At 37.5% G+C, this 25,824-nt stretch overlaps 1 protein-coding gene and 1 long non-coding RNA gene across 6 annotated transcripts; one reads left to right on the plus strand and one right to left on the minus strand.

Annotated features, from left to right (window-relative positions):
* Positions 1-23: 23 nt before the first annotated feature.
* Positions 24-18,853, minus strand: LOC140807645 (uncharacterized). 2 transcript variants are annotated; one of them, XR_012112730.1, is made up of 3 exons: positions 18,748-18,853; positions 12,664-12,761; positions 24-811 (listed from the first exon to the last, which is right to left on the minus strand). It is a non-coding gene; the product is annotated as an uncharacterized lncRNA (long non-coding RNA). The 2 variants fall into 2 exon arrangements; XR_012112731.1 differs by lacking the exon at positions 18,748-18,853 and having other exon boundaries at positions 33-279; positions 621-811; positions 12,664-13,135.
* Positions 18,854-19,227: 374 nt separating this feature from the next.
* Positions 19,228-24,883, plus strand: LOC140807283 (probable glycosyltransferase At5g03795). 4 transcript variants are annotated; one of them, XM_073164075.1, is made up of 6 exons: positions 19,228-19,357; positions 19,808-19,864; positions 20,480-20,764; positions 20,855-20,988; positions 22,068-22,416; positions 23,664-24,882. In XM_073164075.1, the coding sequence occupies exons 3-6, from the start codon at positions 20,612-20,614 to the stop codon at positions 24,351-24,353; spliced, it is 1,326 nt and encodes a 441-aa protein (XP_073020176.1). In that variant the 5' UTR covers positions 19,228-19,357; positions 19,808-19,864; positions 20,480-20,611; the 3' UTR covers positions 24,354-24,882. The 4 variants fall into 4 exon arrangements, with proteins under 4 accessions (XP_073020176.1, XP_073020173.1, XP_073020174.1 ...); XM_073164073.1 differs by adding an exon at positions 19,642-19,713 and having other exon boundaries at positions 19,249-19,357; positions 19,808-20,764; positions 23,664-24,883; XM_073164072.1 differs by having other exon boundaries at positions 19,808-20,764; positions 23,664-24,883.
* Positions 24,884-25,824: the final 941 nt, after the last annotated feature.

The following is a 25,824-nucleotide window of genomic DNA, read 5'->3' on the forward strand; positions in this document are numbered from 1 at the left end:
CGAAAAACAATTGTCGGCTTGAGGATTTGAGCTGTCAATCAATTTAATAATACAAGGTACTTTAGCACAATGGTTTTCCAATAAAGTTTTTGTCAATTCCACGTAACAGATGATAAGATTATACCGCTGTTACACTGTTATGAGGATAAAATCAAGTGTAAATTGTTCTTGACGACTCTGGTTGACTCGATCCAGAGATGGTTTGAAGGACTGTCCCCTCAAAGTCTTCCCATTCACGGATCATATCAACTGACTTCTTGGCTTCCACTTCCTTACTTCCTGATAACCAGGCTAGTCTTGATTTCTTGACCGTTTTTATGAAACACTCAATACATATTTAAAAGGTATCAGTATAGATACATATACGGAAGGTCTTACTTGAAAGCAATGAATAAAAGGTTGGACTTTGAATCCATAGAAAAACAGCCGAATCCAAGTAAAGCTTTAATAACACAAATAATAATCAGCTCAATGCTAACAAAGTCAGTCTATAAAAATGTCGGAAGCAAGTAAAACTGTTAAATCCGAAACAAATCTTTGACACTGTGCAATTCACTGTTGAAAAATAAATCGGTCAACTTTATAAATGTGATTTTTTAAAAATGGAAACTAGCATTTACCATCATGCTACCTTCCCAGTGCTTCACCCATTCGGATCCTGTCGCTCTTCTTGATGCAAAACTTGAAATCTGATGAGAAAGGTGTCTGTAGAATATTGTGAATTTGGAGCTAGAAGAACTAGCACCGCAGTTCGATTATTTTTTTGGAATAAAGACTAAAGAAGAATGGATCCCATGTTGAAAGCAGCAAGCTGCAAATATAACATTGAGACAACTGCAGTTAATAATAATCAGCTTAAAGTAAGGAGACAAATACTCATCAGCCCTATTTGTGTTCTCTTCCAGGCTATAACTCAAGTATAGCCAGCTTGAGCTCAACATTAGTCGTGCAAAAGCTCGTGGGACGGCTTATGAGTCGTTTTCAAAATTCTTTTTATAATTTTCCTAATATATATTGTATAATTCATTATTATATGTTTAAAACTATTCTTAATACATATTATTGTCAATTATATATACAAAAAACTACAAAAAAGTTTATGAACCTTGAACTCAAGCTAAAGCTCAAGCTTCTTCATTTTGAGTTTAAGCTTGAGCTAAAATTAGGTTTGTAAACAAACCAAATCATTCGCGAGCTATTCGGAGATCGGCTCGATAAAAAGCTTGTTTGAGTTCGTTTGTTAATCATATTAAACCAAGCTCAAGCTCGATTTTGAGCTCGACAACCTAATCAAACCAAGCTCAAGCCTAAGCGTATTCGGCTCGGGAGTTCGCAAACATGTTCGTTAATAGGCTCGCGAGCTCGAACTCGGCTCGTTTAAGTGGCTCGTAAGCTCGAGCTTGACTCATTTGTTGAGTTGACAAATAAAAATATTAGTACTAATAAAAGTTAAACTTTTATGTCTAATATAAAATTAGTTCATAGATATATTTAATTTTAACAAGCTCGAATCAAGCTCAAATTCAAGCTCATTTGTATGTTTTACGAACTCGAAAACGAGCCGAGCTCAAGTCAGGCTTGCTAAATATGATAAACGAGCTATTAATAAACCAAGCTCGAGCCCGGCTTGATTAACATGATAAACGAGCTTTTAACGAGTCGAACTCGAGCTTTTCACGAGCTTAGTAATTTCAAGACAAGTCGAATTCTAGCCTGATGATAAAAGCTCGAATAGCTCGAGCTCTATAAATCTTAAACGAGCCAAATTCAAGCCAGATTATAAAAGCTCGAATCAAGCTCGAGCTCGAGCTTGAATTAATCTTAAACAAGCCAATCTCAAGCTTGATACTGTTCGACTTGGTTTGGATTGTTTACATCCCTAGCTAAAATATCTTTTTTTGGATCACCTATACTCCCAACTTTGCTATCCCATACACGATTTCCAGTAGTGGTGCAAGCAAGTTGAAAGACTCGAATAAAGCTCGACTTGAGCTAGGTTTTGGACAAGTCATGTTTTTGCTGACCTCAAATTACTCAAATGCTGTCGAGCTTCCCTAGTTATGCTATTCATTTATATATCATTTTTATAATGTATAAATTAATATTACTGATTTTATAAAGATTTCTGATATTTCTTGCAGCACGCTCATTTACTGGAAAAAAATGACCTACGTGGGAAAGGGTTAAGAGCTCAAGAAAGTTCAGGCTTTAACATAGGTTAATGAGATGAAGCAGGTATAAATGATTCAAAAGCCATATGCAAATTCAAGATCTGTTAATTCAACTGAAATATTTCCGATCAAAGCAATAAGTCGATCATATTTAAACTCTCAAATACACTAAATTCTTTCTAAATCCAGCATCATTAGATCAGCTGCATGTTCAACCCCGAATACCATTCCTTTGAATAAATAAGACAGGAACATCTAAAAGTACAGAATTTCAATGATAACTTCCCAGGATAGTTTAAACCATTGAAATAGGCAATTCTCTTAGGACACAGATTAACAAGACCAAATAATCATTTTTATTTATGTTTGCAGCTACTTTATCTTGGTTTTATGCTATTTCACAGTGGCTACCTGTTTAGTGTGTGAAAGGAATTTTATTCCTTGATATACTTTCCATGTTTATCTTTAATATTTTGCCTTTCTAGACGTGTGAATAATATTTGATATGATATTATAATATTTTTATGATATGATATGGCAATATCTTTAAGATATTATCCTTATGTTTAAAGAGTTTGTTTCCTAATGAAATTGCTTTTTGTCTAGGTTAAATAGGACTACAAGAAGAAAACGGCGGGTGACGACAAGTAGAGAGACGAAGGAGTTCGAGGAGTTTGGAGATCGAAGCTATCTCGTACTATTGTTTAAGTGTTGCCGAGAAGTGCTTACATCCGATGACGACAACACCTAATCATTGTGTTGATTAGTGTGTTGAATCTTTGAAGACTTTTTACTTCTCGGTTGATGCATCCCTTGTATATTGGTTATACGGTTTGTTAGACGTTTAGGATGCAATTTGTTACTCGCCTTAATAAGGGAGTTGTTTTATTCTTTCACTAGTATTGGTTTTTGTAAACTTACAAGTTTTCTAGTGAATTATTTTGTCCTGAGGCACCGCACAAGTATTTTATACTTGTGCATAATTCATATCTCGGTTGTCACTTTATTATAATTCACGTTGTGTGTTAATTTGTCAAAACGTAACTTCCGCTGCATGTTGTCGTGAGTGTTGCAACACCTACGCACAACACCTATATTCTGTAACACACAACACTGATCCTCAACTCACACATACACTGTGGAAACAGAACTTTCAATTGGTATCAGAGCTTCCACTTGACGCTACTAAGTGAGATCCTGTTTTGTTTTGTTTTCAGAGTGAAAAGGGATCATGGAAGGATCAACAAATACTGTTTTTAGGCCTCCCGTGTTGGATGGATCAAACTATGCATTGTGGAAAGTAAAAATGAGAGTTTTTATTAAATCCATTGATGAAAGAGCTTGGCAACGTGTACTTGATGGTTGGAGTCCACCAAAACTCGAGGATGCTGATGGAGACACACGGCTCAAACCTGAAAGTACATGGACTGTCGATGAAGTGCAATCTTCAAACTACAATTCCAAGGCTCTCAATGCTATATTTTCATCTGTTGACACAAGGATGTTTAATTTAATCACCACTTGTGTATGCGCCAAAGATGCTTGAGAGATACTCCAGAAGCACTGTGAAGGATCCGCAAGTGTGCGTAAAACTAGGCTGAGGATGGTGTCATCAAAATTTGAAAGCCTGAGAATGGAGGACAAGGAGTCTATTTTTGAGTATGACTGCCGGTTGAGACAACTCTCAAACGAATCACATGGTCTAGGAGATCCCATACCAAATGAAAGACTGGTGAACAAGGTCCTAAGATCTCTTCTTGAGAGATTCAATGTCAAAGTCTGTGCTATTGAAGAATCTAAGGACACTTCAACGATCAACCTGGATGAATTAATGAGTTCTCTCAGAACTTTTGAGATGAATCTTGATTTGCAAAGGAAGGATAAAGGGAAGACAATAGCCTTTGAAGCCTCAACCGAATCTTATGATGAAATCTTTCAAATATCTAAAGAGGTGGATAAGTCTGATTTAGGTGAAGAATCGATCTCTCTGTTTACTAAGAAATTTGGAGATTACTTGAAGACTATGAGAGAAAGTAAGATAATTGGACAAAAATCTGAGTTGCCAAATAACTCCACTTCTGCAAAAGCTCAAAAGTTTACTCCTATGAAAGGACAATTTCGACCGAAAACCGAATTGCAAATCCAATCAAATGTCAAAAATCTGGATTCAGTGCAATGTAGAGAGTGTTCCGGATATGGACATTATGCCAATGAATGTGCCAATCGACTTCGAAGAAACAAAGGCATGACTGTCACTCTAAGTGATGAAGAGTCTGATGATGACCAAGAATCAAATGAATCTGAAAAACATATATCGTTGTCTGCTGTGATCAAGGAGAAACGCTTAATGCAAATCAACCCATTGGGTGTTGCCACCGGTGTTGCAATACTTGGTCGCAACATCTCGTCAAATTCCTTATGTCTCAATTCTACAACCCTTAATGAATCAAGTCAGTCTGAAAATCAAGAAATAGATGATGATGAGATCACTCTGGAAAGTGTGCAGACAATGTATGAAGAATTGTACGAAGACTGGATCAAACGAAATAAATTGAATGCAATTCTATCCAAAGAGAACACTGAGTTGAAGTCTCAAGTATCACGACTTGAAGTAATCTTGAGCAAGAAAGATCTGGAGCTATGCAAAGTCAAGGAGGAGCTTGAAAAATCATCTCAAATTTTTGCCAAGCTTAATTCAAGTACATCTAAACTTGATTCACTTCTAATGAATGGAAAGAATGACAAAGCTGGACTTGGTTATTCAAATAGCTTGTTTGAAATTGGAGAATCATCCAATACTGAAAGAAAGCCAACTGTCTTTGTCAAGTAAAAGGCTGAAACTTCGAATGTTCCACACACTGGTAAAGGTGCTCCATCGAAGAGGCAATTGTCTACCAAGAAGTCCAAGTCTAGGAAACGTCACTTCATCTGTCACTACTGTTTTAGACCTGGTCACATCAAACCCTACTGTTTTAAACTTAGAGATGACTACAAAAGATGGGAATCTAAACAGGTGTTGCCACAGGTGTTGTACAACACTCGGCGCAACACTGCCAACAGGAAGCCATCGGTAAAAAAGGTTTGGGTACCCAAGGCCAATATTAAATGTTCTGTTATCTATACTTCATTAAAAACTAACATTGCAGGTATATGGTACTTTGACAGTGGCTGCTCACGCCACATGACAGGCTCTAAGGACCATTTGATTGACTATGTTGAATTACAGAATGGTCATGTGACATATGGAGGAGGTGCAAAAGGAAAAATTGCTGGCAAAGGAACCTTGAATGTTGATGGATTGCCTAGTCTACACAATGTGCTTTATGTTGAAGGGCTTAACTCAAACTTATTAAGCATAAGTCAACTTTGTGATGATGGTTTATATGTTAAGTTTGATAAAGACAATTGTGAAGTTTTTGATAATACTAATACTTGTATTTTGTCAGGTACAAAGTCTGCTGACAATTGCTATCAACTTGGAGAAGACCTGGTGTGCAATCATTCAAAGGTGAGTGAACTGAACTTGTGGCATCAAAAATTAGGTCATGCAAATTTCAAGACACTAAAGAATCTTGGTAAGTACGATGCTGTGAGAGGTATGCCTAATTTATCCTCTGGAATTCCTTATGTTTGTGGTGCATGTCAAAAGGGTAAGCAGACACGTGTTCCTCATCAAGTGTTGCAACACTTTGGGACAACACGGTGTCTTGAACTGTTGCACATGGATCTTATGGGTTCAATGGAAGTGGAAAGCCTTGGAGGTAAGAAGTATTCATGTGTTTGTGTGGATGATTTCTCTCGCTTTACATGGGTAAGATTTCTTAGAGAAAAATCCGATACATTTGAAGTTTTTAAGAAATTACATGCTAAGATCACTAATCTACATAATCTGAGTGTTGGAAAGATAAGGACCGATCATGGTAAAGAATTTGAAAACTCACACTTTATATCATTCTGTGAAAAGAGAGGGATAACTCATGAATTTTCGGCCCCTAAGACTCCCCAACAAAATGGAATAGCCGAAAGGAAGAACAGGACACTGCAAGAAATGGCTAGGGTCATGCTAAGTTCAAAGAATATTTCAAAAAGATTTTGGGCTGAGGCCTTAAACACAGCATGTCATATTTCAAATCGTGTGTACTTAAGGAATGGTTCTACTATGACATCCTATGAAATCATCATGGGAAAGAGGCCGAACCTGAAGTATTTTCATGTTTTTGGGTGTGTATGTTATGTTTTGAATGATTGAGACCATCTTGCAAAGTTTGATTCTAAAAGTGACAAATGTTTATTCCTTGGCTATTCATCCAACAGTCGTGCATATCGCATGTATAATCTTAGAACAAGGACGACTATGGAATCTATTAATGTTGTTTTTGATGATCTTGCAGATCTGACGGGAAAAACAATCGAGGATGATGTTGATGGGCTGCTGAATGTAAGTGAGCCACTGCCTAACACAGCTGTTGCACCCGGTGTTGTAACACCGAAGCCAACACCTGCACTGGCAGAAGCAAATGATGAACCAGAAGAAAATGGGGAAGATGATGTTGATGTAACAAATGGGTCTGACATTCCCAGCAAGATTCAGAAAAATCATCCTTCGTCCCAGATCATTGGAGAGACATTTGAAGGAATGCAAACTAGAAGAAAGGAGAAGGTGGACTATCGGAAAATGATGGGACTAGTATGCATGACTTCCGTATACTCTCAGGTAAGCCATTCTTGTTTTGTTTCTCTAATTGAACCCAAAAATGTTAATGAAGCCTTAATAGATGAATTTTGGGTCAATGCTATGCATGAGGAACTTGAACAATTTGTTAGAAATGATGTGTGGGATTTGGTTCCTAGACCCGATAATGTGAATGTTATTGGAACCAAATGGATCTTTAAAAACAAAACTGATGAATCCGGAATTGTTGTGAGAAACAAAGCTAGGCTAGTTGCTCAAGGGTATACTGAAATTGAAGGGATTGATTTTGATGAAACATTTGCCCCTGTTGCTCGAATTGAATCAGTCCGACTTTTACTTGCTATTGCTTGTCACATGGATATAAAATTATATCAAATGGATGTGAAAAGTGCATTTTTGAATGGCATTTTGGAAGAAGAAGCGTATGTAAGCCAACCTAAAGGATTTGAAGATCCACACCACCCGAACCATGTCTACAAGTTGAAAAAGGCACTGTATGGACTGAAACAAGCTCCACGGGCATGGTATGATAAGCTTACGGAATATCTGCTTGACTTGGGCTTCAAACGAGGTGAGGTTGATAAAACCATTTTTATTAAAAAGTCAAAGCATGATATACTTGTGTGTCAAATTTATGTGGATGACATAATCTTTGGTGCTTCTTCTCAAAAGCATGTTGATGATTTTGTTAAATGTATGTCTACCACATTTGAAATGAGTATGGTAGGAGAATTGAGTTTCTTTCTTGGTTTACAAATTAAACAAATGCATGATGGTATTTTTCTATGCCAATCTAAGTATGCCAAGAATGTGGTAAAGAAATTTTCTACTGAGAACACTAAACACATGAAAACTCCAATGGGGTCGACTGAAAAACTATCCAAGGACGATGTTGCTGCAAGTGTTGACAACACCCAGTATCGCAGCATCATAGGCAGTCTCCTTTACTTGAGTGCAAGTCGTCTCGACATCATGTTTAGTGTATGTTTGTGTGCCAGGTACCAAGCTGATCCTAAAGTCACTCATTTAAAAGCTGTTAAAAGAATTTTGCGTTATATTTCTGGAACAGTTGACTTAGGCTTGTGGTACACCAAAGAAACAAACACCAATTTAGTGGGTTTTAGTGATGCTGATTGGGCAGGAAACCTAGATGATAGGAAGAGTATCACTGGTGGATGTTTTTATCTTGGTAACAATTTGGTGTCATGGTATAGTAGAAAGTAAAATTGTGTATCCTTGTCCACTGCTGAATCTGAGTATGTCACAGCTGCTAGTTGCTGTTCACAACTTTTGTGGATGAATCAAATGGTTAAAGATTATGGATTCAACAGTGACACCTTAATTGTATACTGTGACAACTCAAGTGCAATTGATATTTCAAAAAACCCAGTACAACACTCTCGAACGAAACACATAGACATTAGACATCATTTTATTCGAGATTTAGTTGAGAAGGGTATAATTCGAATGGAATTTATTATTACTGATAACCAACTGGCTGATATCTTTACAAAACCATTGGACTTTGAGAGATTTTCCAATCTTAGGAAGTCTCTCAGCTTGTGTGCACAATGATCACTCACGGATGTTGTCCTCGGTGTTACAACACCCGCGGACAACACTTAGCATGCATGTACATTTTATTTTTAGGATGCTAGACATATTGCATACATCCTGTTTTGTGTGTAGCCTGTACAAGTGTAGGATACTGAATGGCGTGCTCTCAGGTGTGAATCGAACTTTCTATCAAAATTCTCTGAAGTATGAAGTGTGCTCAAACTAAGTCGTAAAAATGTGAAGATGTTCATGTACTACATGATCTTATCCACTAATGACTTCGAAATATTCTTGAGCAATAAGGTGCAAAATAGAAAAGAGGATGAAATAGATCAAAATTTTTGTTTAGAAGAAAATGGAAAAAGCTACCTAGAGGAGTCCAATAAAGACCGTTCTTCTAGTGTGGGAGCTACCACTTCTAAGTCAGAATACAGATGGAAAAAGCTACCTAGAGGAGTCCTTTGAAGACCGTTCTTCTAGAGTGGGAGCTACCATGCCTGAATTAAACATGTTTAAGAAAGTTTGAGTCCAACCTGTGAGTGTTGCCAAGAGGTGTTGCCAACACCTAAGTACAGACTGATCATAGTTTTACCACATGCGTGTTTATTTCATTTCTGATCATATCATAGGCATAAACTTAGGTCATTCATACTGCTGTTTTGTGAATTCATCATATCCAGTGGGGTGCCAGTTTTTAATTCATGAAATTCGAAAAATAACCTAACCAACTTAATCTTGAATATTCTTGATTTCTAACTGATTGTGGGGTTAATTTGATGTGGCGTTTTGTTCTGATTGGTTTCTTGAAATAATAATTACACCGGTTCAGAAAAAGTTACCGTTGGGTGAGCGAAAAAAAAAACTGATTCGGAAAGGGCTGTAGTCGCGGCTTAACAAAATATTACCGTTGGAGGGTAATGCTTAAATTCTTGCGGGGGTATAGAGACTAGCTTTACTGTTTACTCTTTCCCTCACATTCTCAATATTTCGCATACCCTTGCTGTTCATTTGTTTTTCGCGCAAATCATTTGTGAAAATTTCTGTGCAGTTCGAAATCTTTCTACCACTTTGTTTCGTGATTTTGCTGATGGCTGGTTTTGATCCTCAAGATATAAGGAGTGAAATGGCTGCAAGTATGGGTGGTGAGTCACCGGACACAACACCCTCCACCGAAGTTAATGTCGAGGGAAAGGAAATTGTGGCTCTATCAGATGAACCAATGCCACTGGAAACTATCGTCCCTGGGGAACCTGGGAATGAGATTGATGTTGAGAATCCACCAGATTTCGAAGCCCTGAACAGAGCATTTCCCCCTGCCCCCATGCGCAGAAAGTCAAAGAGACAAGCAGGGTTCGACCCTGACTTTGTTCCAACCAAGAAACCACGGGCATCTACAACTTCTAATCTTCTGGACACCGATTTCTCATCGGGGGACGACTCCGATGATGCTGATTTTGAGTTGGTGGCTCGTCCCAGACCAACTGCTGCAGCAAAGGTATCAAGTTCCACCTCTGATACTGGAAAACAAACCCCCACTCAAAATCCCCAAAGTCCTGCTGGTGAAGGAACCTCAGAGAAGGCTGAAGAAGATGAACAATCTTTGGCGGAATTTCTTGCTCACCTTAAGGAAGAAAAGGCTGCCCAGAAACGAATTTCCAAGGAGGATGAGCCTGACTAAGAAATGCTGAAGGAATTTGAACAAAATCAACCTGGAGCTCCTGAAGATTCCTCTTCAACATCTGTATCGGATTTTGAATCTGAAGAACAGAATGATGAGGGTTCTGAAGATATTAGTTCTGAGGGGAATGAATCTTTCGAAGAAGAAGCTGCCCCTGATGCTGCCGGTGTTGAGGACGATGTTGACAACACCGAGGACCACACTGACTCTGCTAACTACGACTTGAGTAAGTCATTCTCTCCCAAATTTTATTCTGAAGATGCCATGGCATTATGGCCGCTGTTTGTTCAGAGAGAGATGATAGAAGAGAAAAATATTGATGTTAGTGCTTATGGGAGATACAACCTGATTGAGTTTCTCAAGAACCGAAGGTTGCTGTCAACTGTCACTACAGCTGTGCCCTACTGCCGTCGTGTAGTGCTGGAATTTTATTGCAATCTCTTGAAGAGTGTTGGAGATGAGGACTCTGTGAAGTTTGGAAGGGTGTTTGTACGTGATCGTATTTACAATTTCTCTCCGTCAGTGATCAATGCCTTCTATGACACTCCCGATGTTGAGGAAGCTGACGAGGATCTTGACATCCATGCTGTAACATCCGTGCTGACTGGAGGTGTGATCACCATGTTTCCTGACTATCCTAAGAAGCTGAGTGCTGCTAATCTCACTTCTTTCTACTCTGTTCTCCATAAGACTTCCATCTGGAATTGGACGCCGTCGACAAATTCCACCGCTGTGACCAGAACACAAGCTCTGGTCCTCTTTGATATCGGCACTGGAAGGGCCTTTAATTTTGGGAAGCTGGTCTTCACAACAGCATTGCAATATGCTGAGGGGGACTTCAAGAAGACTAAACTGCCATATCCCTCACTGATCTATGGCATTCTGGAGTCTCAAGGATTCATTCCGGATATAGATGAAGATTACTGCCCTGTTAGAGACTCCCTGAAGATCTCTCCTGCATACTTTAAGGGCCACCGAAAGATTGATCTGCCCTGGCAAAGTTCGAGTGTTGCTTCGGATGTTGGCCACACTGAAGACACAACATCTGAGCCCCAGCCTGACACTGCTGATACATCTGAGCCTCTAACTGCGAGTCTACCTCCTACACCGCCTCCTGGTTATGTTACATTATCTGTCTCCTATATTCGCGCTCAAATTGACTATGGTCGACAACAGATTGCTCATGCCAAGCAGACCATTGATTATTACGAAAATCAAGTGGCAGATTATGAGCTTCTACTTGCTGCCAGCTACCATTCTGGACAAAAAGGGGGAGTAGATGATACAGCTGGAACCAGTGGAGCCCAAATGGATGAAGATGCTGATGGCAGTCATGATGAATAATGATATTTTATTTTGCGTTATTTTCTCTCTTGATGTTTCTAGTACTTCAGTTGTTCTTTTATTCTCTCTGATATGTGTCACTCCTGATTAATGAAATATTCCGGTGTTATGATCTACATTGTTGCAATATCTAACATACAACACTGGCCAATTGTATCTGTCATCAGGTGAAGGCTTAAATTCAGGGGGAGTCACTGAGTTATCCATTCAGGGGGAGTTCAGCCAAATACCATTTGAGGGTTGTTTTGTCCAGAAAGGCAAAAAGGGGGAGATTGAAAGGAATTTTATTCCTTGATATACTTTCCATGTTTATCTTTAATATTTTGCCTTTCTAGACGTGTGAATAATATTTGATATGATATTATAATATTTTTATGATATGATATGGCAATATCTTTAAGATATTATCCTTATGTTTAAAGAGTTTGTTTCCTAATGAAATTGCTTTTTGTCTAGGTTAAATAGGACTACAAGAAGAAAACGGCGGGTGACGACAAGTAGAGAGACGAAGGAGTTCGAGGAGTTTGGAGATCGAAGCTATCTCGTACTATTGTTTAAGTGTTGCCGAGAAGTGCTTACATCCGATGACGACAACACCTAATCATTGTGTTGATTAGTGTGTTGAATCTTTGAAGACTTTTTACTTCTCGGTTGATGCATCCCTTGTATATTGGTTATACGGTTTGTTAGAGGTTTAGGATGCAATTTGTTACTCGCCTTAATAAGGGAGTTGTTTTATTCTTTCACTAGTATTGGTTTTTGTAAACTTACAAGTTTTTTAGTGAATTATTTTGCCCTGAGGCACCGCACAAGTATTTTATACTTGTGCATAATTCATATCTCGGTTGTCACTTTATTATAATTCACGTTGTGTGTTAATTTATCAAAATGTAACTTCCGCTGCATGTTGTCGTGAGTGTTGCAACACCTACGCACAACACCTATATTCTGTAACACACAACACTGATCCTCAACTCACACATACACTGTGGAAACAGAACTTTCAGTGTGCTCAGTATTTTCCATATAGCACAGTGGAAGGAATAAGAGAGAGGCAATAACTCATAAGGGTACCATTCTGCATGTAATATAGTTTTATATCCACATGCATGCATCAAAGTAGCATGGAATGTGAACACCAGATTAGATAATGAGGTCATGAATCTCATATATATCAATGTCAATAATCAGACAGGTAATGAGTCCCCGGTAAGCATCACCTTTAAAATGCCGACAGACAAGAATATTCCGATCAACTATCCGGTGGTAATCTCCATGATTCAAGTAAATCACGCAGTAAAAAAGGCCTTTCATTGGTCTGCATTGAAAGAAACGGAACACATTCAAGTCACACTTTACCATTCTATAATTCTAAATCATCTATTTTCTTTTCAAAAAACAAAATAAAAACAGAATACTGTAGACATATGGGTTTAAACCAAAACTAACCCTGATATTGACTAAAACAGAGGTACACTTACGAAGGTCGAGCCAGTATATAAATCGGGCCCATGATTTGCAACTCCCTGCGCCAGCGTGTGCGAAAGAGAGCCTCTTGACCAATCATTGTTACACAATATAAACTTGTCTCTGCCACTTCATTTTTCCAATGTGGGACAAGCCCAGCTTTCTAAATTTTCATTCACTTACATGGAAAAACCCATAGACCTCAAGCCCATAAACCTCACATTTAATCCAACAAACTCTACACCATGACTTGTGCTTCCCAACTCACTCAATACACAACGGCCAGTATCGTATAGTTGCGATGGTTGCACCAGGAACCAACAAAAAATTTCCTGCGCAGATTTTAATCACTGGCTACACACATTATATATTTCAACAGCAAACAACAGCCTTGCATCATATATAAATTTATCAGCTTTACCTTTTTTAATATACTGTTTGTTTACTGCCTCTTTACTTATTCAATAGTCAAAGAAATCTCAAGTTTTTGCAAAACTAACAGACACTAGCCAGATAAACATTCATAATTTTTGCCTGTACTGAAGAATACTAATAATTTCTCGATATCAGTGTCCTGATCTCTGTCTGGAGTCTGGACCTTGTATCAGTTAAATATGAAGCATGTATCCTTAATGGAAACCTAGTGGAGATGCATGGATGCACCACCAGGTTTTGAACAGAACTTTAGTAGGAAGGCTGCAAACTTAAAATATCTCCATTGCTTACAACAGTCACAAAGCCTCGTTAAAACTTGGGAGAGAGTTTTGAAGATTAATGAATAATTTCTCCAGGGAATTTTTTTTTAATCTTATTTGATAGCTTCCTATCTATGAAGAAGTACATTGTGTTGGTTATAGTGTTGGTTATACTATTGTAAGAGAAACGTGTTTCCATTAGTACGCTTTCCTTTCATTTGTTAATTGTTAGGTTAGCACTTTTACGGTTTACAGTATTAGACATATAAATAGCATGTATTCTTCAGTACGTCTTTCTTAATACATTGGAATTTCAGCTCCATGAGAGCAGAGCTTTTCCTTCTTCGTTTCTTCATTTAACATGGTATCAGAGCAGGCTCGTTTTTGATCCTGCATTTTGATTCAACACGAAGATCTAGGTTACGCCAATTTGAGTCGCGTTTCTTCATCTCAATTACCTTGCTGAAATTAGCTGTGTTATTGTTGCGATTCTACCTCAGTAGCTGCATTTAATAGATCGGCGGAGACTTTAATTGATGGCAAATCAAGGTAATTTCAATGATCCTTTGTTTTTACACCCTTCGGACACACCAGGAATGAATCTAGTGAGTGATCAATTGCTTGGCGTGGAGAATTACGGAGTTTGGAGTCGAGCTATGTTAATTGCTTTAAGAGCTAAAAATAAGATCGTTTTTATCGATGGTTCTCATCCGCGACCCGCTGCTGGACATGCTTCCTTGCATCAGTGGGAGCGGTGCAATGCTTTAGTGCTTTCATGGATAATGAATACAGTATCTAAGGAGATCTATGGAGGAATTGTGTATTCAACGGATGCTTCAATAGTTTGGAGTGATTTGAAAGAACAGTTTGATAAAGTGAATGGATCAAGGATTTTTTCTATTCATCGCGATATAAATCGATTGGTTCAAGGCAGCAGCACAATCTCAGCTTACTATTCGAAACTCAAACATATGTGGGATGAATATGCATCTCTGGTTACTCTTCCGTCTTGTGAATGTGATACAGCTAGACGATACTTGAATCATGACCAGCAGCAGAAGTTACTTCAATTTCTTATGGGATTAAATGATAGTTACATGACGATTCGTAGCCAGATTCTTATGATGAATCCACTACCGAGTGTTGGACAAGCTTTTTCTATTATCTCACAAGAGGAATCTCATAGATCATTGATTTCAGCGGATTCTAAACCAGTATCTGTGTTTTATTCTGTGCAACATAAAGCTGAAGAACCAAGAAAAAATCAGCCATATTGTGAACACTGCAATTGGACAGGACACACGAAAGCTACATGCTACAAGTTGGTTGGTTATCCGCAGGGACATCGCTTATATGGACAGCAACCTCGTGGTGACAATTGGAGGAATCCGAAAACCTATGTGAAACCAAAAAAACCTGTTGTAGCGGCAAATTTAGTGGAAGACAACAGTCATAAGGAAACCGATGGTATTTCCCCTGTTCCAGTTTTTTCTCAAGAACAATATGCTGAAATTATGAAATTGTTGGGAGGCCACAACACACATGTCTCGAATACTCCAGCAGCTAATATGGCAGGTAATGAACTTCCAAGGTCTTGCACTAGTTGGATAATTGATACAGGTGCAAATGAACACATGACTGGATGTTCACTTCTATTGCACAATGCTAAATCCATGGCTGATTCCTTTAGTTCAGTCAAACTGCCAAATGGTAACAAGCTGTCTGTTAGTTACATTGGATCAGTATGCTTGTCACCATCAATTACATTGCACAATGTGCTTTGTATTCCTCATTTTCAATTCAACCTTTTGTCTGTTTCTAAGTTTACCAAATCTCACAACTGTTCTATCACATTTTTCCCTCGTTTTTGCATATTTCAGGACCTGATGAGTGGGAGAATAGTTGGGATTGGTAAAGAAGAGAATGGATTATATCATCTTAATGATAAGTTGTTCAGAAACTTTAGCCTTTCGAATACTGTAATGTCTCTGCCTTCTTATAATCCTAGTTGTAATACTTTGCATTATCAGAATAATGTTGTGTGTCAAAGTTCAGTTTCAGTTGATTGTGATACTTGGCACAAAAGGTTGGGACATATGTCCATTTCCAGAATGTGTTTGCTCCCTTTTTTATCAAAGAATATGTCATTAAAGCATTGTTCCATTTGTCCTCAATCGAAACAATCTAGGTTGTCATTTCCAAAGGTAAGCTTGACAAAGTCCAATTCTCTTTTTCAACTCATACATATGGATATTTGGGGTCCATTTAACACACCAACATACAACGGAGAAAGATATTTCTTAACAATAGTTGATGATTTTTCAAGAGGTACTTGGGTTTATCTCATGCATTCTAAGCTTGATGTATTCCACATTCTTAAGCAGTTCTTTGCCTTAGTGCATACTCAATTTTCTGCTCAAATTAAATCCATTCGGTCGGATAATGCGACTGATTTCTTTAAGTCCGAATGCAGTGAGTTCTTTGCTTCACAAGGTATTATTCATTTCAGTTCATGTCCTTATACGCCACAGCAAAATGGGGTAGTAGAACGCAAACATAGGCATGTTCTTGACATAGCACGATCCTTAAGGTTTCAAGCTTCCCTTCCTTTAAGATTTTGGGGTGATTGTGTGTTGACATCTGTGTATCTCATCAATAGAACACCAACTCCCATTCTAGGATCCAAAACGCCTTTTGAAGTTTTGTTCAACAAAGTTCCAGCATACAATCATCTTAAAGTGTTTGGTTGTCTTTGCTATGTTAATTCCCCAACCATTGAAAACAAATTTGCTGCTCGTGCTAAAGCTTGTGTTTTTCTGGGATATTCCAATGTTCAAAAGGGCTATAGAGTTATGAATTTACAGAGCCGAAAGATTGTTATTTCTAGGGATGTCGTATTTCATGAGGATTTGTTTCCATTTGCCTCAAATTTGTCGGATTCTCCACCATTTCCATCATCATTCGATTTTCCAGAATGCTTTTCCTCGAATGATTGTCCTATGCCACAACCAAATGAGCCTCCAGTCCTTCCGATACCTAGTAGTGATCCTCAATCTTCACTACGAAGGTCTCACCGAACAAGAATAGTCCCTCAGTGGACACAAGATTATTCTTGTCCTACATTACCACAAAGTCATTCTGCTAATTGCATATATCCCATTTCTCGACATCTTTCTTATTCAAAGTTCACACCCTCTTACCAACACTTTGTGGCTGCTATATCATCAGTCACAGAACCTCGCTTTTACCATGAGGCAGTGACAGATCCTAGATGGAAGAAAGCTATGGATTTAGAGCTTGCAGCTTTGGATTCTAATCATACTTGGGATGTTGTCGATCTCCCTACTCATGCTAAACCCATTGGTTGTCGATGGGTCTATAAGATTAAACATCATCCCGATGGGACAGTTGATAAGTTCAAAGCTCGTTTGGTTGCAAAAGGGTATACTCAACAACCGGGGATTGATTTCCATGATACTTTTTCCCCCACCGTCAAGATAGTCACCATCCGATGCTTGATTAGTTTGGCTGCCCAAAATAATTGGCCTTTGACACAAATGGATGTTGCCAATGCTTTTATCCAAGGTGATTTGGATGAAGAAATTTTTATGAAACTCCCGCTTGGATATCATGCTCACGGCCTTAATAAGGTATGTCGCTTGCGTAAGTCCCTTTATGGTTTAAAACAAGCCTCAAGGCAGTGGAATCATAAATTTGTGGGACTCATGCAAACTGCTGGTTTCACACAATCTCATCATGATCATTCTCTCTTCACTAGCCGCGAATCTCAGCATATCACCATTCTAGTGATTTATGTAGATGATATTATTATCACAGGCAGTAGCTTGGACTTGATTGCGAAGATCAAAAGTTTTTTACATTCTCATTTGCAAATTCGAGATCTCGGTAAATTGAAATACTTTTTAGGAATTGAGATTGCTCGATCACCGCAAGGCATCTATCTTAATCAACGCAAATATGCGTTGGAACTCATTGCTGATTCAGGTGTTTCTGGTAGTAAACCACGTGACACACCCATGGAACAAAATAAGAAGCTGACCACTGTGGAATTGGATACCATACTTGCTCCAGATACATCCAGCTCTCCTACTGATCCTATATTGAGCACTCCGGATTCTTATCAAAGGTTAGTTGGTCGCTTGCTTTATCTTACTATCACCCGGCCGGATATTTGTTATGCAGTCCAACACCTTAGTCAATTTATGAACTCTCCAAAGAAATCTCACATGGATGCTGCTCTTCGAGTGGTACAATATCTCAAGAGTTCCCCTGGTTTAGGCATCTTGCTCACAGCCCGGACCTCACTCTCTCTTTTGGCCTATTGTGACTCCGATTGGGCTTCTTGTCCTATGTCACGAAGGTCTTTAACTGGTTTTTGTGTAAAGCTTGGTGATTCTTTATTATCCTGGCGTACAAAAAAGCAACAAACTGTATCCAAATCTTCAGCGGAAGCAGAGTACCGCGCAATGGCTGCTACTACTCATGAAATCGTTTGGATCCGTGGGATTTTGCTTGATATGGGCGTCCAGATTCTATCTCCAGCAACCATTTTTTGTGACAATAAGGCAGCCCTTCACATCGCTGCTAATCCGATGTATCATGAACGTACCAAACATATTGAAATTGATTGCCACGTGGTTCGTGAGAAGATTAATATGGGCATTATTCAAACGGCTTATGTTTCTTCCAATGATCAGCTTGCTGACATTTTTACCAAGAGTTTGGGGAAGGATCAGCATCATCATCTTCTATGCAAGCTTGGTACTCGAAACTTGTATCAAGCTTGAGGGGGGAGTGTTGGTTATAGTGTTGGTTATACTATTGTAAGAGAAACGTGTTTCCATTAGTACGCTTTCCTTTCATTTGTTAATTGTTTTAATTGTTAGGTTAGCACTTTTACGGTTTACAGTATTAGACATATAAATAGCATGTATTCTTCAGTACGTCTTTCTTAATACATTGGAATTTCAGCTCCATGAGAGCAGAGCTTTTCCTTCTTCGTTTCTTCATTTAACACATTGGGATTTTAGCTAGTCGATATTTCTCCCATAAATTAACAGATTGCATTCATCTTTGTACTTCCTATCACTACTATAAAAGGAATTGAGATTTCATCCAAACCTTAGTGCAGGATGGAACACTGAACATCATACCAAAAGCTATATGTGCTTTTAAACTGTATGGCATTTCAAACACCACATTTGTATTGTTACAGTGCGAAGGACATCGTTGTTTGCAACCCAATAACTGAACCAATTAGCAACTATATCAATTGAATATGTGGTTTTGGCTATGATACTACCAAAATTTACAACAGAGTAAAATACAATTCGAACCTTTTATATATCACAATATCTCATACACCACTTTTCGATTATTGTGCTTAGAGAAAATCTCCTTGTGTATTTGACTATTTGTATAAAATGATCGTAAAATAAAAAAATATCGATGAGCTTCATCTTTTTTATTTTTAAATATAATGATCCATCGATATTTTATACAAAACAAAAATGAGACATCTAATCACTAAAATTAGATATGTAGCATAAATAAATAAAATAATATAAAATTAGATTATAGAAAGTCGTTAACTTCCCTCCACCTCATCCTATTTCTCCGTTGGTAAAATTTCACTTTCCTTTCCCTTTCTCTTTCATTTTCACTCAATTTTCGCTCCCTTCGTTTACTTTCTCTCATTCACCGGTTTTCTCTGATCGCTCGTTGTTTCGAGGTAGCTTTGAATTTTTACCTTTTCGTTTCATCTCCATGCAATAAACAGTCGCCACTAAATTTAATCATGTTGATGTATGTGTTAATCTGCTTCTTTTTTTATATATAGAAATTTATGAATTTTAGCTGGCCCTTATTGATTTGAACAACAGATACGAGATTGGTTTTTGTTTAGAAATAGTTTATTTGATGCAAATGACTTTAGATGAATCATATGGATGTTATTGTTGCCATCGTGTTCATGAATTCTTCTGAAAAAATGATTTACTCTTTTGTTTTCTTCAGTGAACTAATATCTTGAGTTCTTCGGAATTTTTTTGATTATTTTCCAATGCAAGGGCCTTGGCCTTGTCCCCTGTATGCTTTTTGTTCTTGATTGTTTTATCTGAGTCCGTTCCTTCGGTTTCATCTCCGTTTGAAATAATATTAAATATTTCCATTTTTTTCCCAGGGGGTGGAAGGGTGAAAGGAGGAGTTAGTGAAGTTGGTCAGCAATTGTTTCCGGCCTGTAATTCTTTTTCCCATGTGGCACAGGAAAAATTCACCGAATCATATATACTTTTTTTTAATTCTGAATGTCTGCTGTATATAACATGTTTTGGCCAGAAGATTTTTAAAACTTTTCTGATGTTAGGTATCCGTATGGGATAACTTATAGTTATATGTGCCATGGCGGGTTAGTGTTTCTAATCTAACTTTGTCTCTGCTGTATTTATATGGTGAGAAAATGAGCCTTCAGCAATAAAATGGTAGTAGATGTGTTATCTACTCTGTCTTGGCATCTAGTCATGAAGAGAATTTGAAAGTAAAATCGGAGTTTTGGTCTCAAAAAACATTTAACACGTGGAAAGCGCAAGAGACATCAATCTACTCGTTGAAGTGATGATCAGCAGATATCTTTTGTATAATTTTCGAGGTTGAGTTTATTCTTACACTTTTTTAAGGCAAGACAAGATACACTGTTTACAAAGGAATGACTAAGCTGTTGCTGCGGCTTATAGTAGTTCTGATTTTTAGAATTGACTGGAGGAAGTTGTTTTTTGTTGGAGCAGTTCTTACAATAATTAGTGTTGTGATTCAGATTTCTTCACTTCCTTATCCACTGAATGATTGGATTTTTCAGCCACCCACTTCAGTTTCATCCTATAAACAAATTAACAATAGTGTACATTTGGGTAAAACTAATCCTCTGCCGGTGAATAGCCATCTTGAAATCACTCAAGATGCCCTTGTTCCTGATTCACTCAATTCTTCCATGGAACTGAATCAATCAATGATAAATTCTGCCAAGGAAGATAGAGTTTCAAGAAGGAGGAGGAGAAGGAGAAGGAGTAACGTAAGGTCGATTGATATAGTTACTCCACCCTCCTATCCTTCTTTTGTCAAAAAACTGCCTAGCCGCTTGTTGGTACGTATTGCTATTGTTAATATTATTACCATTGAAACTTGAAAGTTTCAAGCAAACATTTATCTCTCATTTGACATCTTCTCTGTGTAGAGGTATCTATCGTTGTTGACACCAAATGATGCACTTGCATTTGCTAAAAGAGACATTGAGAATGCCACAGTAGTTAGTCACGATGATCCAGAATTATATGCCCCTTTATTTCGAAATATCTCCACTTTCAAGAGGTATATCTTGTGATACCTATATATCAGATATTCTTATTCACATTTTGTGCCATACGCATCATATAAGTAACTGATAACTTGATTGGCTTTATTTTGTATAGAGTTTCGTGGTGATTTTGAAAATAATTTTGAGTTAGTATTTGGTTATGATATTTGAAATCCAAAGCAATATGTAGAAAAAGATGTTTTGTGATATCATATAGAAAAGATGAAATAGAGTAAATGATTGATGTTGAAAAGGTGATTAAAGAAGATATTCAATGCTTATGCATAAACTGACCGAAAATTTGGAAGTAATCGACCACTGCGATACGGGATTTGTCGGTTGTGTTGATTAAATAAAATCAACATAATGTTTTTGCATTCTTATGTTTTCCAATGGAGCTATATCACAAAGAAGTGCATAGCAGACTTGACTGTTTCTTCCACTTGGAGGCTATGTTTGTTTATTATTTTGAGGCTGTACTGAATGGTGTTTTGTGAAGAGTTCTGATTCAATAAAATCAACATCATCTTACTTTCTTACATTCCCCGCTACTTCTTAAAATTTCTGTACATTGGTTGGAGGTTAGTTTCATTCTTAATTTTCAGTTTCACATCATGATCTTGATACACTATATTGTTATTTGCATATAGTAGATCATTTAAAGTTGTAACATTTGGCTCTGTCACTGGGAATCAGCCCATTTCTAAATTGATGACGGATCTGAATCAGGGGTTGTCATAGGCTGTTGTGATTGAATGGGCCAGCAGATCAGATTGAAATTTGGTGGTTGGGAGTGTAGCCTTTCATTCAGATCTGGACTTTACATCCAGATTCTAACAAGCAAATATTAACAGTATGGAACAAAGAAAGTGAACTTATTTTTTATTCATTCGATTCAGTTTATCATGTACCACTTGCATTATTTATATCATACATAAGGTAAAGAGTTCAAAATTGAATGAGCAGCTTGCCAAATATAGAATGCATAGAAGTTCTGCATGTCCTGAGTAATCAATTGTCATAAAACTTTTAAGTCACGATTTTCTCCATTTTAGTAACCTTTTTTCTTTGGGGAAACATATTTTCGCTTCAGGAGCTATGAATGGATGGAATGGATGTTAAAAGTTTACATTTATCAAGAGGGAGAAAGACCTATTTTCCATGAGCCTCATCTTTACGGGATTTATGCATCTGAAGGATGGTTTTTAAAGTTGATGGAAGAAAACAGACAATTTGTGACAAAGGATCCTGAAAAGGCTCACTTGTTCTACCTACCATATAGTGCTCGCCAGTTACAGATGGCTCTATATGTTCCAAACTCGCATAATCTGAGGCCCTTATCAATCTTTCTTAGGGACTATGTGAACACGCTGGCTGCAAAATATCCATTCTGGAATAAGACTCATGGCTCAGACCATTTTCTAGTTGCTTGTCATGACTGGGTACTGTAATTTGCTGACATGAACACTTACGCACCCAGACTATAAAAGCAGCCTTATAGGCAGTTATTATTTCAGTATGCACCAAGAAGTGATATGACATCAGTCAACAATTTAGTTAGCTGCAAATTTGTTTAATTTTGTGTTTATGCAATTTGAATCGTTTTCCAATACCATACATACTATCCTTCAGGATCATGCTTCACTATTTAGTTTTAAATGACTGTATAATGTAAGGCATTCAACTTGCTTCATTAATATTAGGAGTGTCAATCATGCCTGGTAAACCGAGGCTCAGTAAACCATTTAAACTGCTTCGAAACTGCTCTGAGCTACAACTCACACTTCTTCCCCAAGATTCTCAAGTGAGATTTGCTGAAAAAGGAAAGGAATTTCCGTAAACCTTAGTTCATCACAGCTTAGATTCCTTGCTTTCCTATTATTGGTGAAAAGAAGGGTTATACTACGTGATAGTGCGAGATAATAGTGTTTAACTTTTGTGGGACCATTTACGGAGCCAAATAACCATATAGTTTTAAGAAAAGCAGCAACACTCAGTCATAAGGTAAGACTTTGCCCTTGGATTAGCAACTTTGCCTGAAGCACATGTGTTAAGGCTCAAAGCACAATTGCCATTATTATTGGTTTTTACACGGCAAATTTCTTCGTGCATTATATTTTTTAATATAATGGGGTAGTTTGCTTTGCCTCAAGCCTTGCCTTGCCTGGCCCCTTGCTAGGCTCAATGCACTTGCGTGGTTTTTTACTTACTATGAGAATAACGTAGGATTTTGTGTAAGTTTTAGGTAGTTTCTCACGAACTGAAGAAATAACTGCTCCATGTTTTTGTTGTTTGAGAATCCTTGACTATGACGGGGCTCTGCTTTTTCTTTTTTATTACTAGATTGTGTGTAAGTTTTGCATTCTAAGTTTTAATTTTGCAAATTAGATTTTCTGATGATTTTAATATGGTGTAGAATGTACATTATGATGTAAATCAAGTATGGTCATGAGCAGCTGCAGATTTCTCTTGGTTTTATATTGAATGTTTATTCTCAAAGAAGCCAGAGGATGAACATGTTGTTTTAGCATATTTAATTTAACGGTAATCAACAACTAGAAAGCTGTCTATTTTCTGCTGTTCATCTATGCTTATTTACTATGGGGTCTAGACTCGCAGGAGTTGAGTGTTGCCTAATGTTTCAAAAATCAATTTTCTTAATTTTCTCTGTTGCATTATCACTTCACAGGGTCCTTACACTTTAGTCCTGCATGAGGAGCTTGCAAGAAACACTATTAAAGCTTTATGCAATGCAGATGCGTCTGAAAGGATCTTTATTGCAGGAAAGGATGTGTCATTGCCTGAAACTACCATAAGGAATCCTAAAAGGCCCCTTAGAAATGTTGGTGGGAAAAGGGTGTCACAGCGTCCAATTCTTGCGTTTTATGCAGGACGCATGCATGGCAGGGTTCGTCCGATACTTCTCAAGTACTGGGGCGACAAAGATGACGACATGCGGATTTATGGGCCATTGCCTAATCGAGTATCAAGAATTATGTCGTACCCCGAGCATATGAAATCCAGTAAATATTGCCTTTGTCCCATGGGATTCGAAGTCAACAGTCCAAGAATCGTTGAGGCCATATATTATGAGTGTGTTCCTGTTATTATAGCTGATAATTTTGTTCCTCCCTTCAGTGAAGTTCTCAATTGGGATGCCTTTTCAGTCACTGTTGCTGAGAAGGATATCCCAAAGTTAAAGGAGATACTCTTATCCATCCCTTTGAGACAATATCTTATCATGCAAACAAATGTGAAGATGTTGCAGAAGCATTTCCACTGGAATGCAAGACCAGTCCGATATGATCTGTTCCATATGATACTTCATTCTTTATGGTCTAGCAGGCTTAATCAGATTCAGATACCTCATACTTCGTGAGTTGCCGAGGTTTTTTTCCATATGGGATTTGCTGCTGAAGCAATGTTCGGTGAAGACATGAGTTTGGGTAGAGGTAGTTCAACCTTATATATTTCTCTTGGAAATTTATTTTCGAGGGCGTATTGATAGATGTGACAGGTGAAGGCAAAATTCTTTTGGGGCCTCGTTTCCTATCTACACCGAAATATGTGCGCATAATTTCTAATCTTGATATTGAAACTGTGAAATGCCACATTGAGTGCATTTGCTTAAAGACTTGGACATGTTTACACGAATTGTGACTCACAAAGCCAGATTGAGGGTTGCTTTCCCAAATTCTTCATCTTTAACGAGCCTGGACGTATTGGTGCATCAGTTCAATTTCTGCAACCATGAATGGAAAAGTTCAGGTATCATGAGCCTTAATTATAAATCTGTTTAGAATATTGCTTTCATACAATATCGTCTGGTTTGGGCAATAGCTTGCCGAAGGTCATGGGATACTTAGAGGAAAAGCGTTTGCATTTTTGCGTCGCGACCTTAGCCATTTAAGAGATCTATCATTTTGTTTGACAAATAAAATCCGAAAAACAACCAAACTAGTAATATCTATTTTATGAATGATAGATAAATTTCCGTCATTACAGTGAAAATTCTCAAAAACGAAATCGAATTACGGAACTATTTTATAACTTAAATATTATCGAAATAACATAATTAAAATAAGCGTAATATTCAAATCCTTGTTCGTCATCATCTAACTGCTCTTCGTTCTTATTCAGAGAGAGTGAGAGAGTGAGAGGTGAGGGTTTTGTGGAACACTCAGCAATTGAAGTCGATCGAACACAATATATATAACAAATGCATATGATTTTTTTTAAAAAAAACATATGTTGATAGAACATATTTTATACAAAACATAATCATATATCATTGATATTTCATCTCATTTTTCATGATTTACTGATTAATCTCTAATTGTTAATCATCTAAGAGGTGACGTCATATAACAAATATTATCATCTACTGCGTCAAGGCTATATCACAATTACTATAACCCGCAGCGTAAGGGCCATATCATATTTCGAAATTCTTATCCATATCAGATTCGAATCATAACAGTGCTTGGACAAAATTCTTAGACAGAACACAGAAGAAGAATGCATGTTCCATTGATTTAACACATGTTATATTCGAAAATGTAAGCCCATTTACAGATTTTTCTTAGAACATATTGCTGCTTGAAACTCGAACTTGAATAAAACTCTGCAGCACTTTGCCTCCTGTCTTTCTATCTTTCTCGAAAATATGTGTGATGTGCTTGAAAATTTCGAGCATAAGATCATGAATTCTTGCTCCTATAATTGTAAATTTGCATCCTCATACACAACCATAATTGTGTCATGATCATCTATATTCGAACTCAAATCTTTCTCATAGAAGAAGCTTATACCACTATACCATCATCTAATCAATATTGGTTTTTTGGAAT

The sequence above is a fragment of the Primulina eburnea genome, chromosome 12, assembly GCF_022965805.1.
Source record: "Primulina eburnea isolate SZY01 chromosome 12, ASM2296580v1, whole genome shotgun sequence".
NCBI lineage: Eukaryota > Viridiplantae > Streptophyta > Magnoliopsida > Lamiales > Gesneriaceae > Primulina > Primulina eburnea.

What these genes read in the sequence shown, in the direction of transcription:
- LOC140807283 (XM_073164072.1), top strand. Translation starts at nt 20,330, where the DNA reads ATGACTAAGCTGTTGCTGCGGCTTATAGTAGTTCTGATTTTTAGAATT. An exon ending in AATATCTCCACTTTCAAGAG is followed by an intron (nt 20,989 to 22,067) that starts GTATATCTTGTG and finishes TTTTCGCTTCAG; the next exon opens with GAGCTATGAATGGATGGAAT. An exon ending in TAGTTGCTTGTCATGACTGG is followed by an intron (nt 22,417 to 23,663) that starts GTACTGTAATTT and finishes ATCACTTCACAG; the next exon opens with GGTCCTTACACTTTAGTCCT.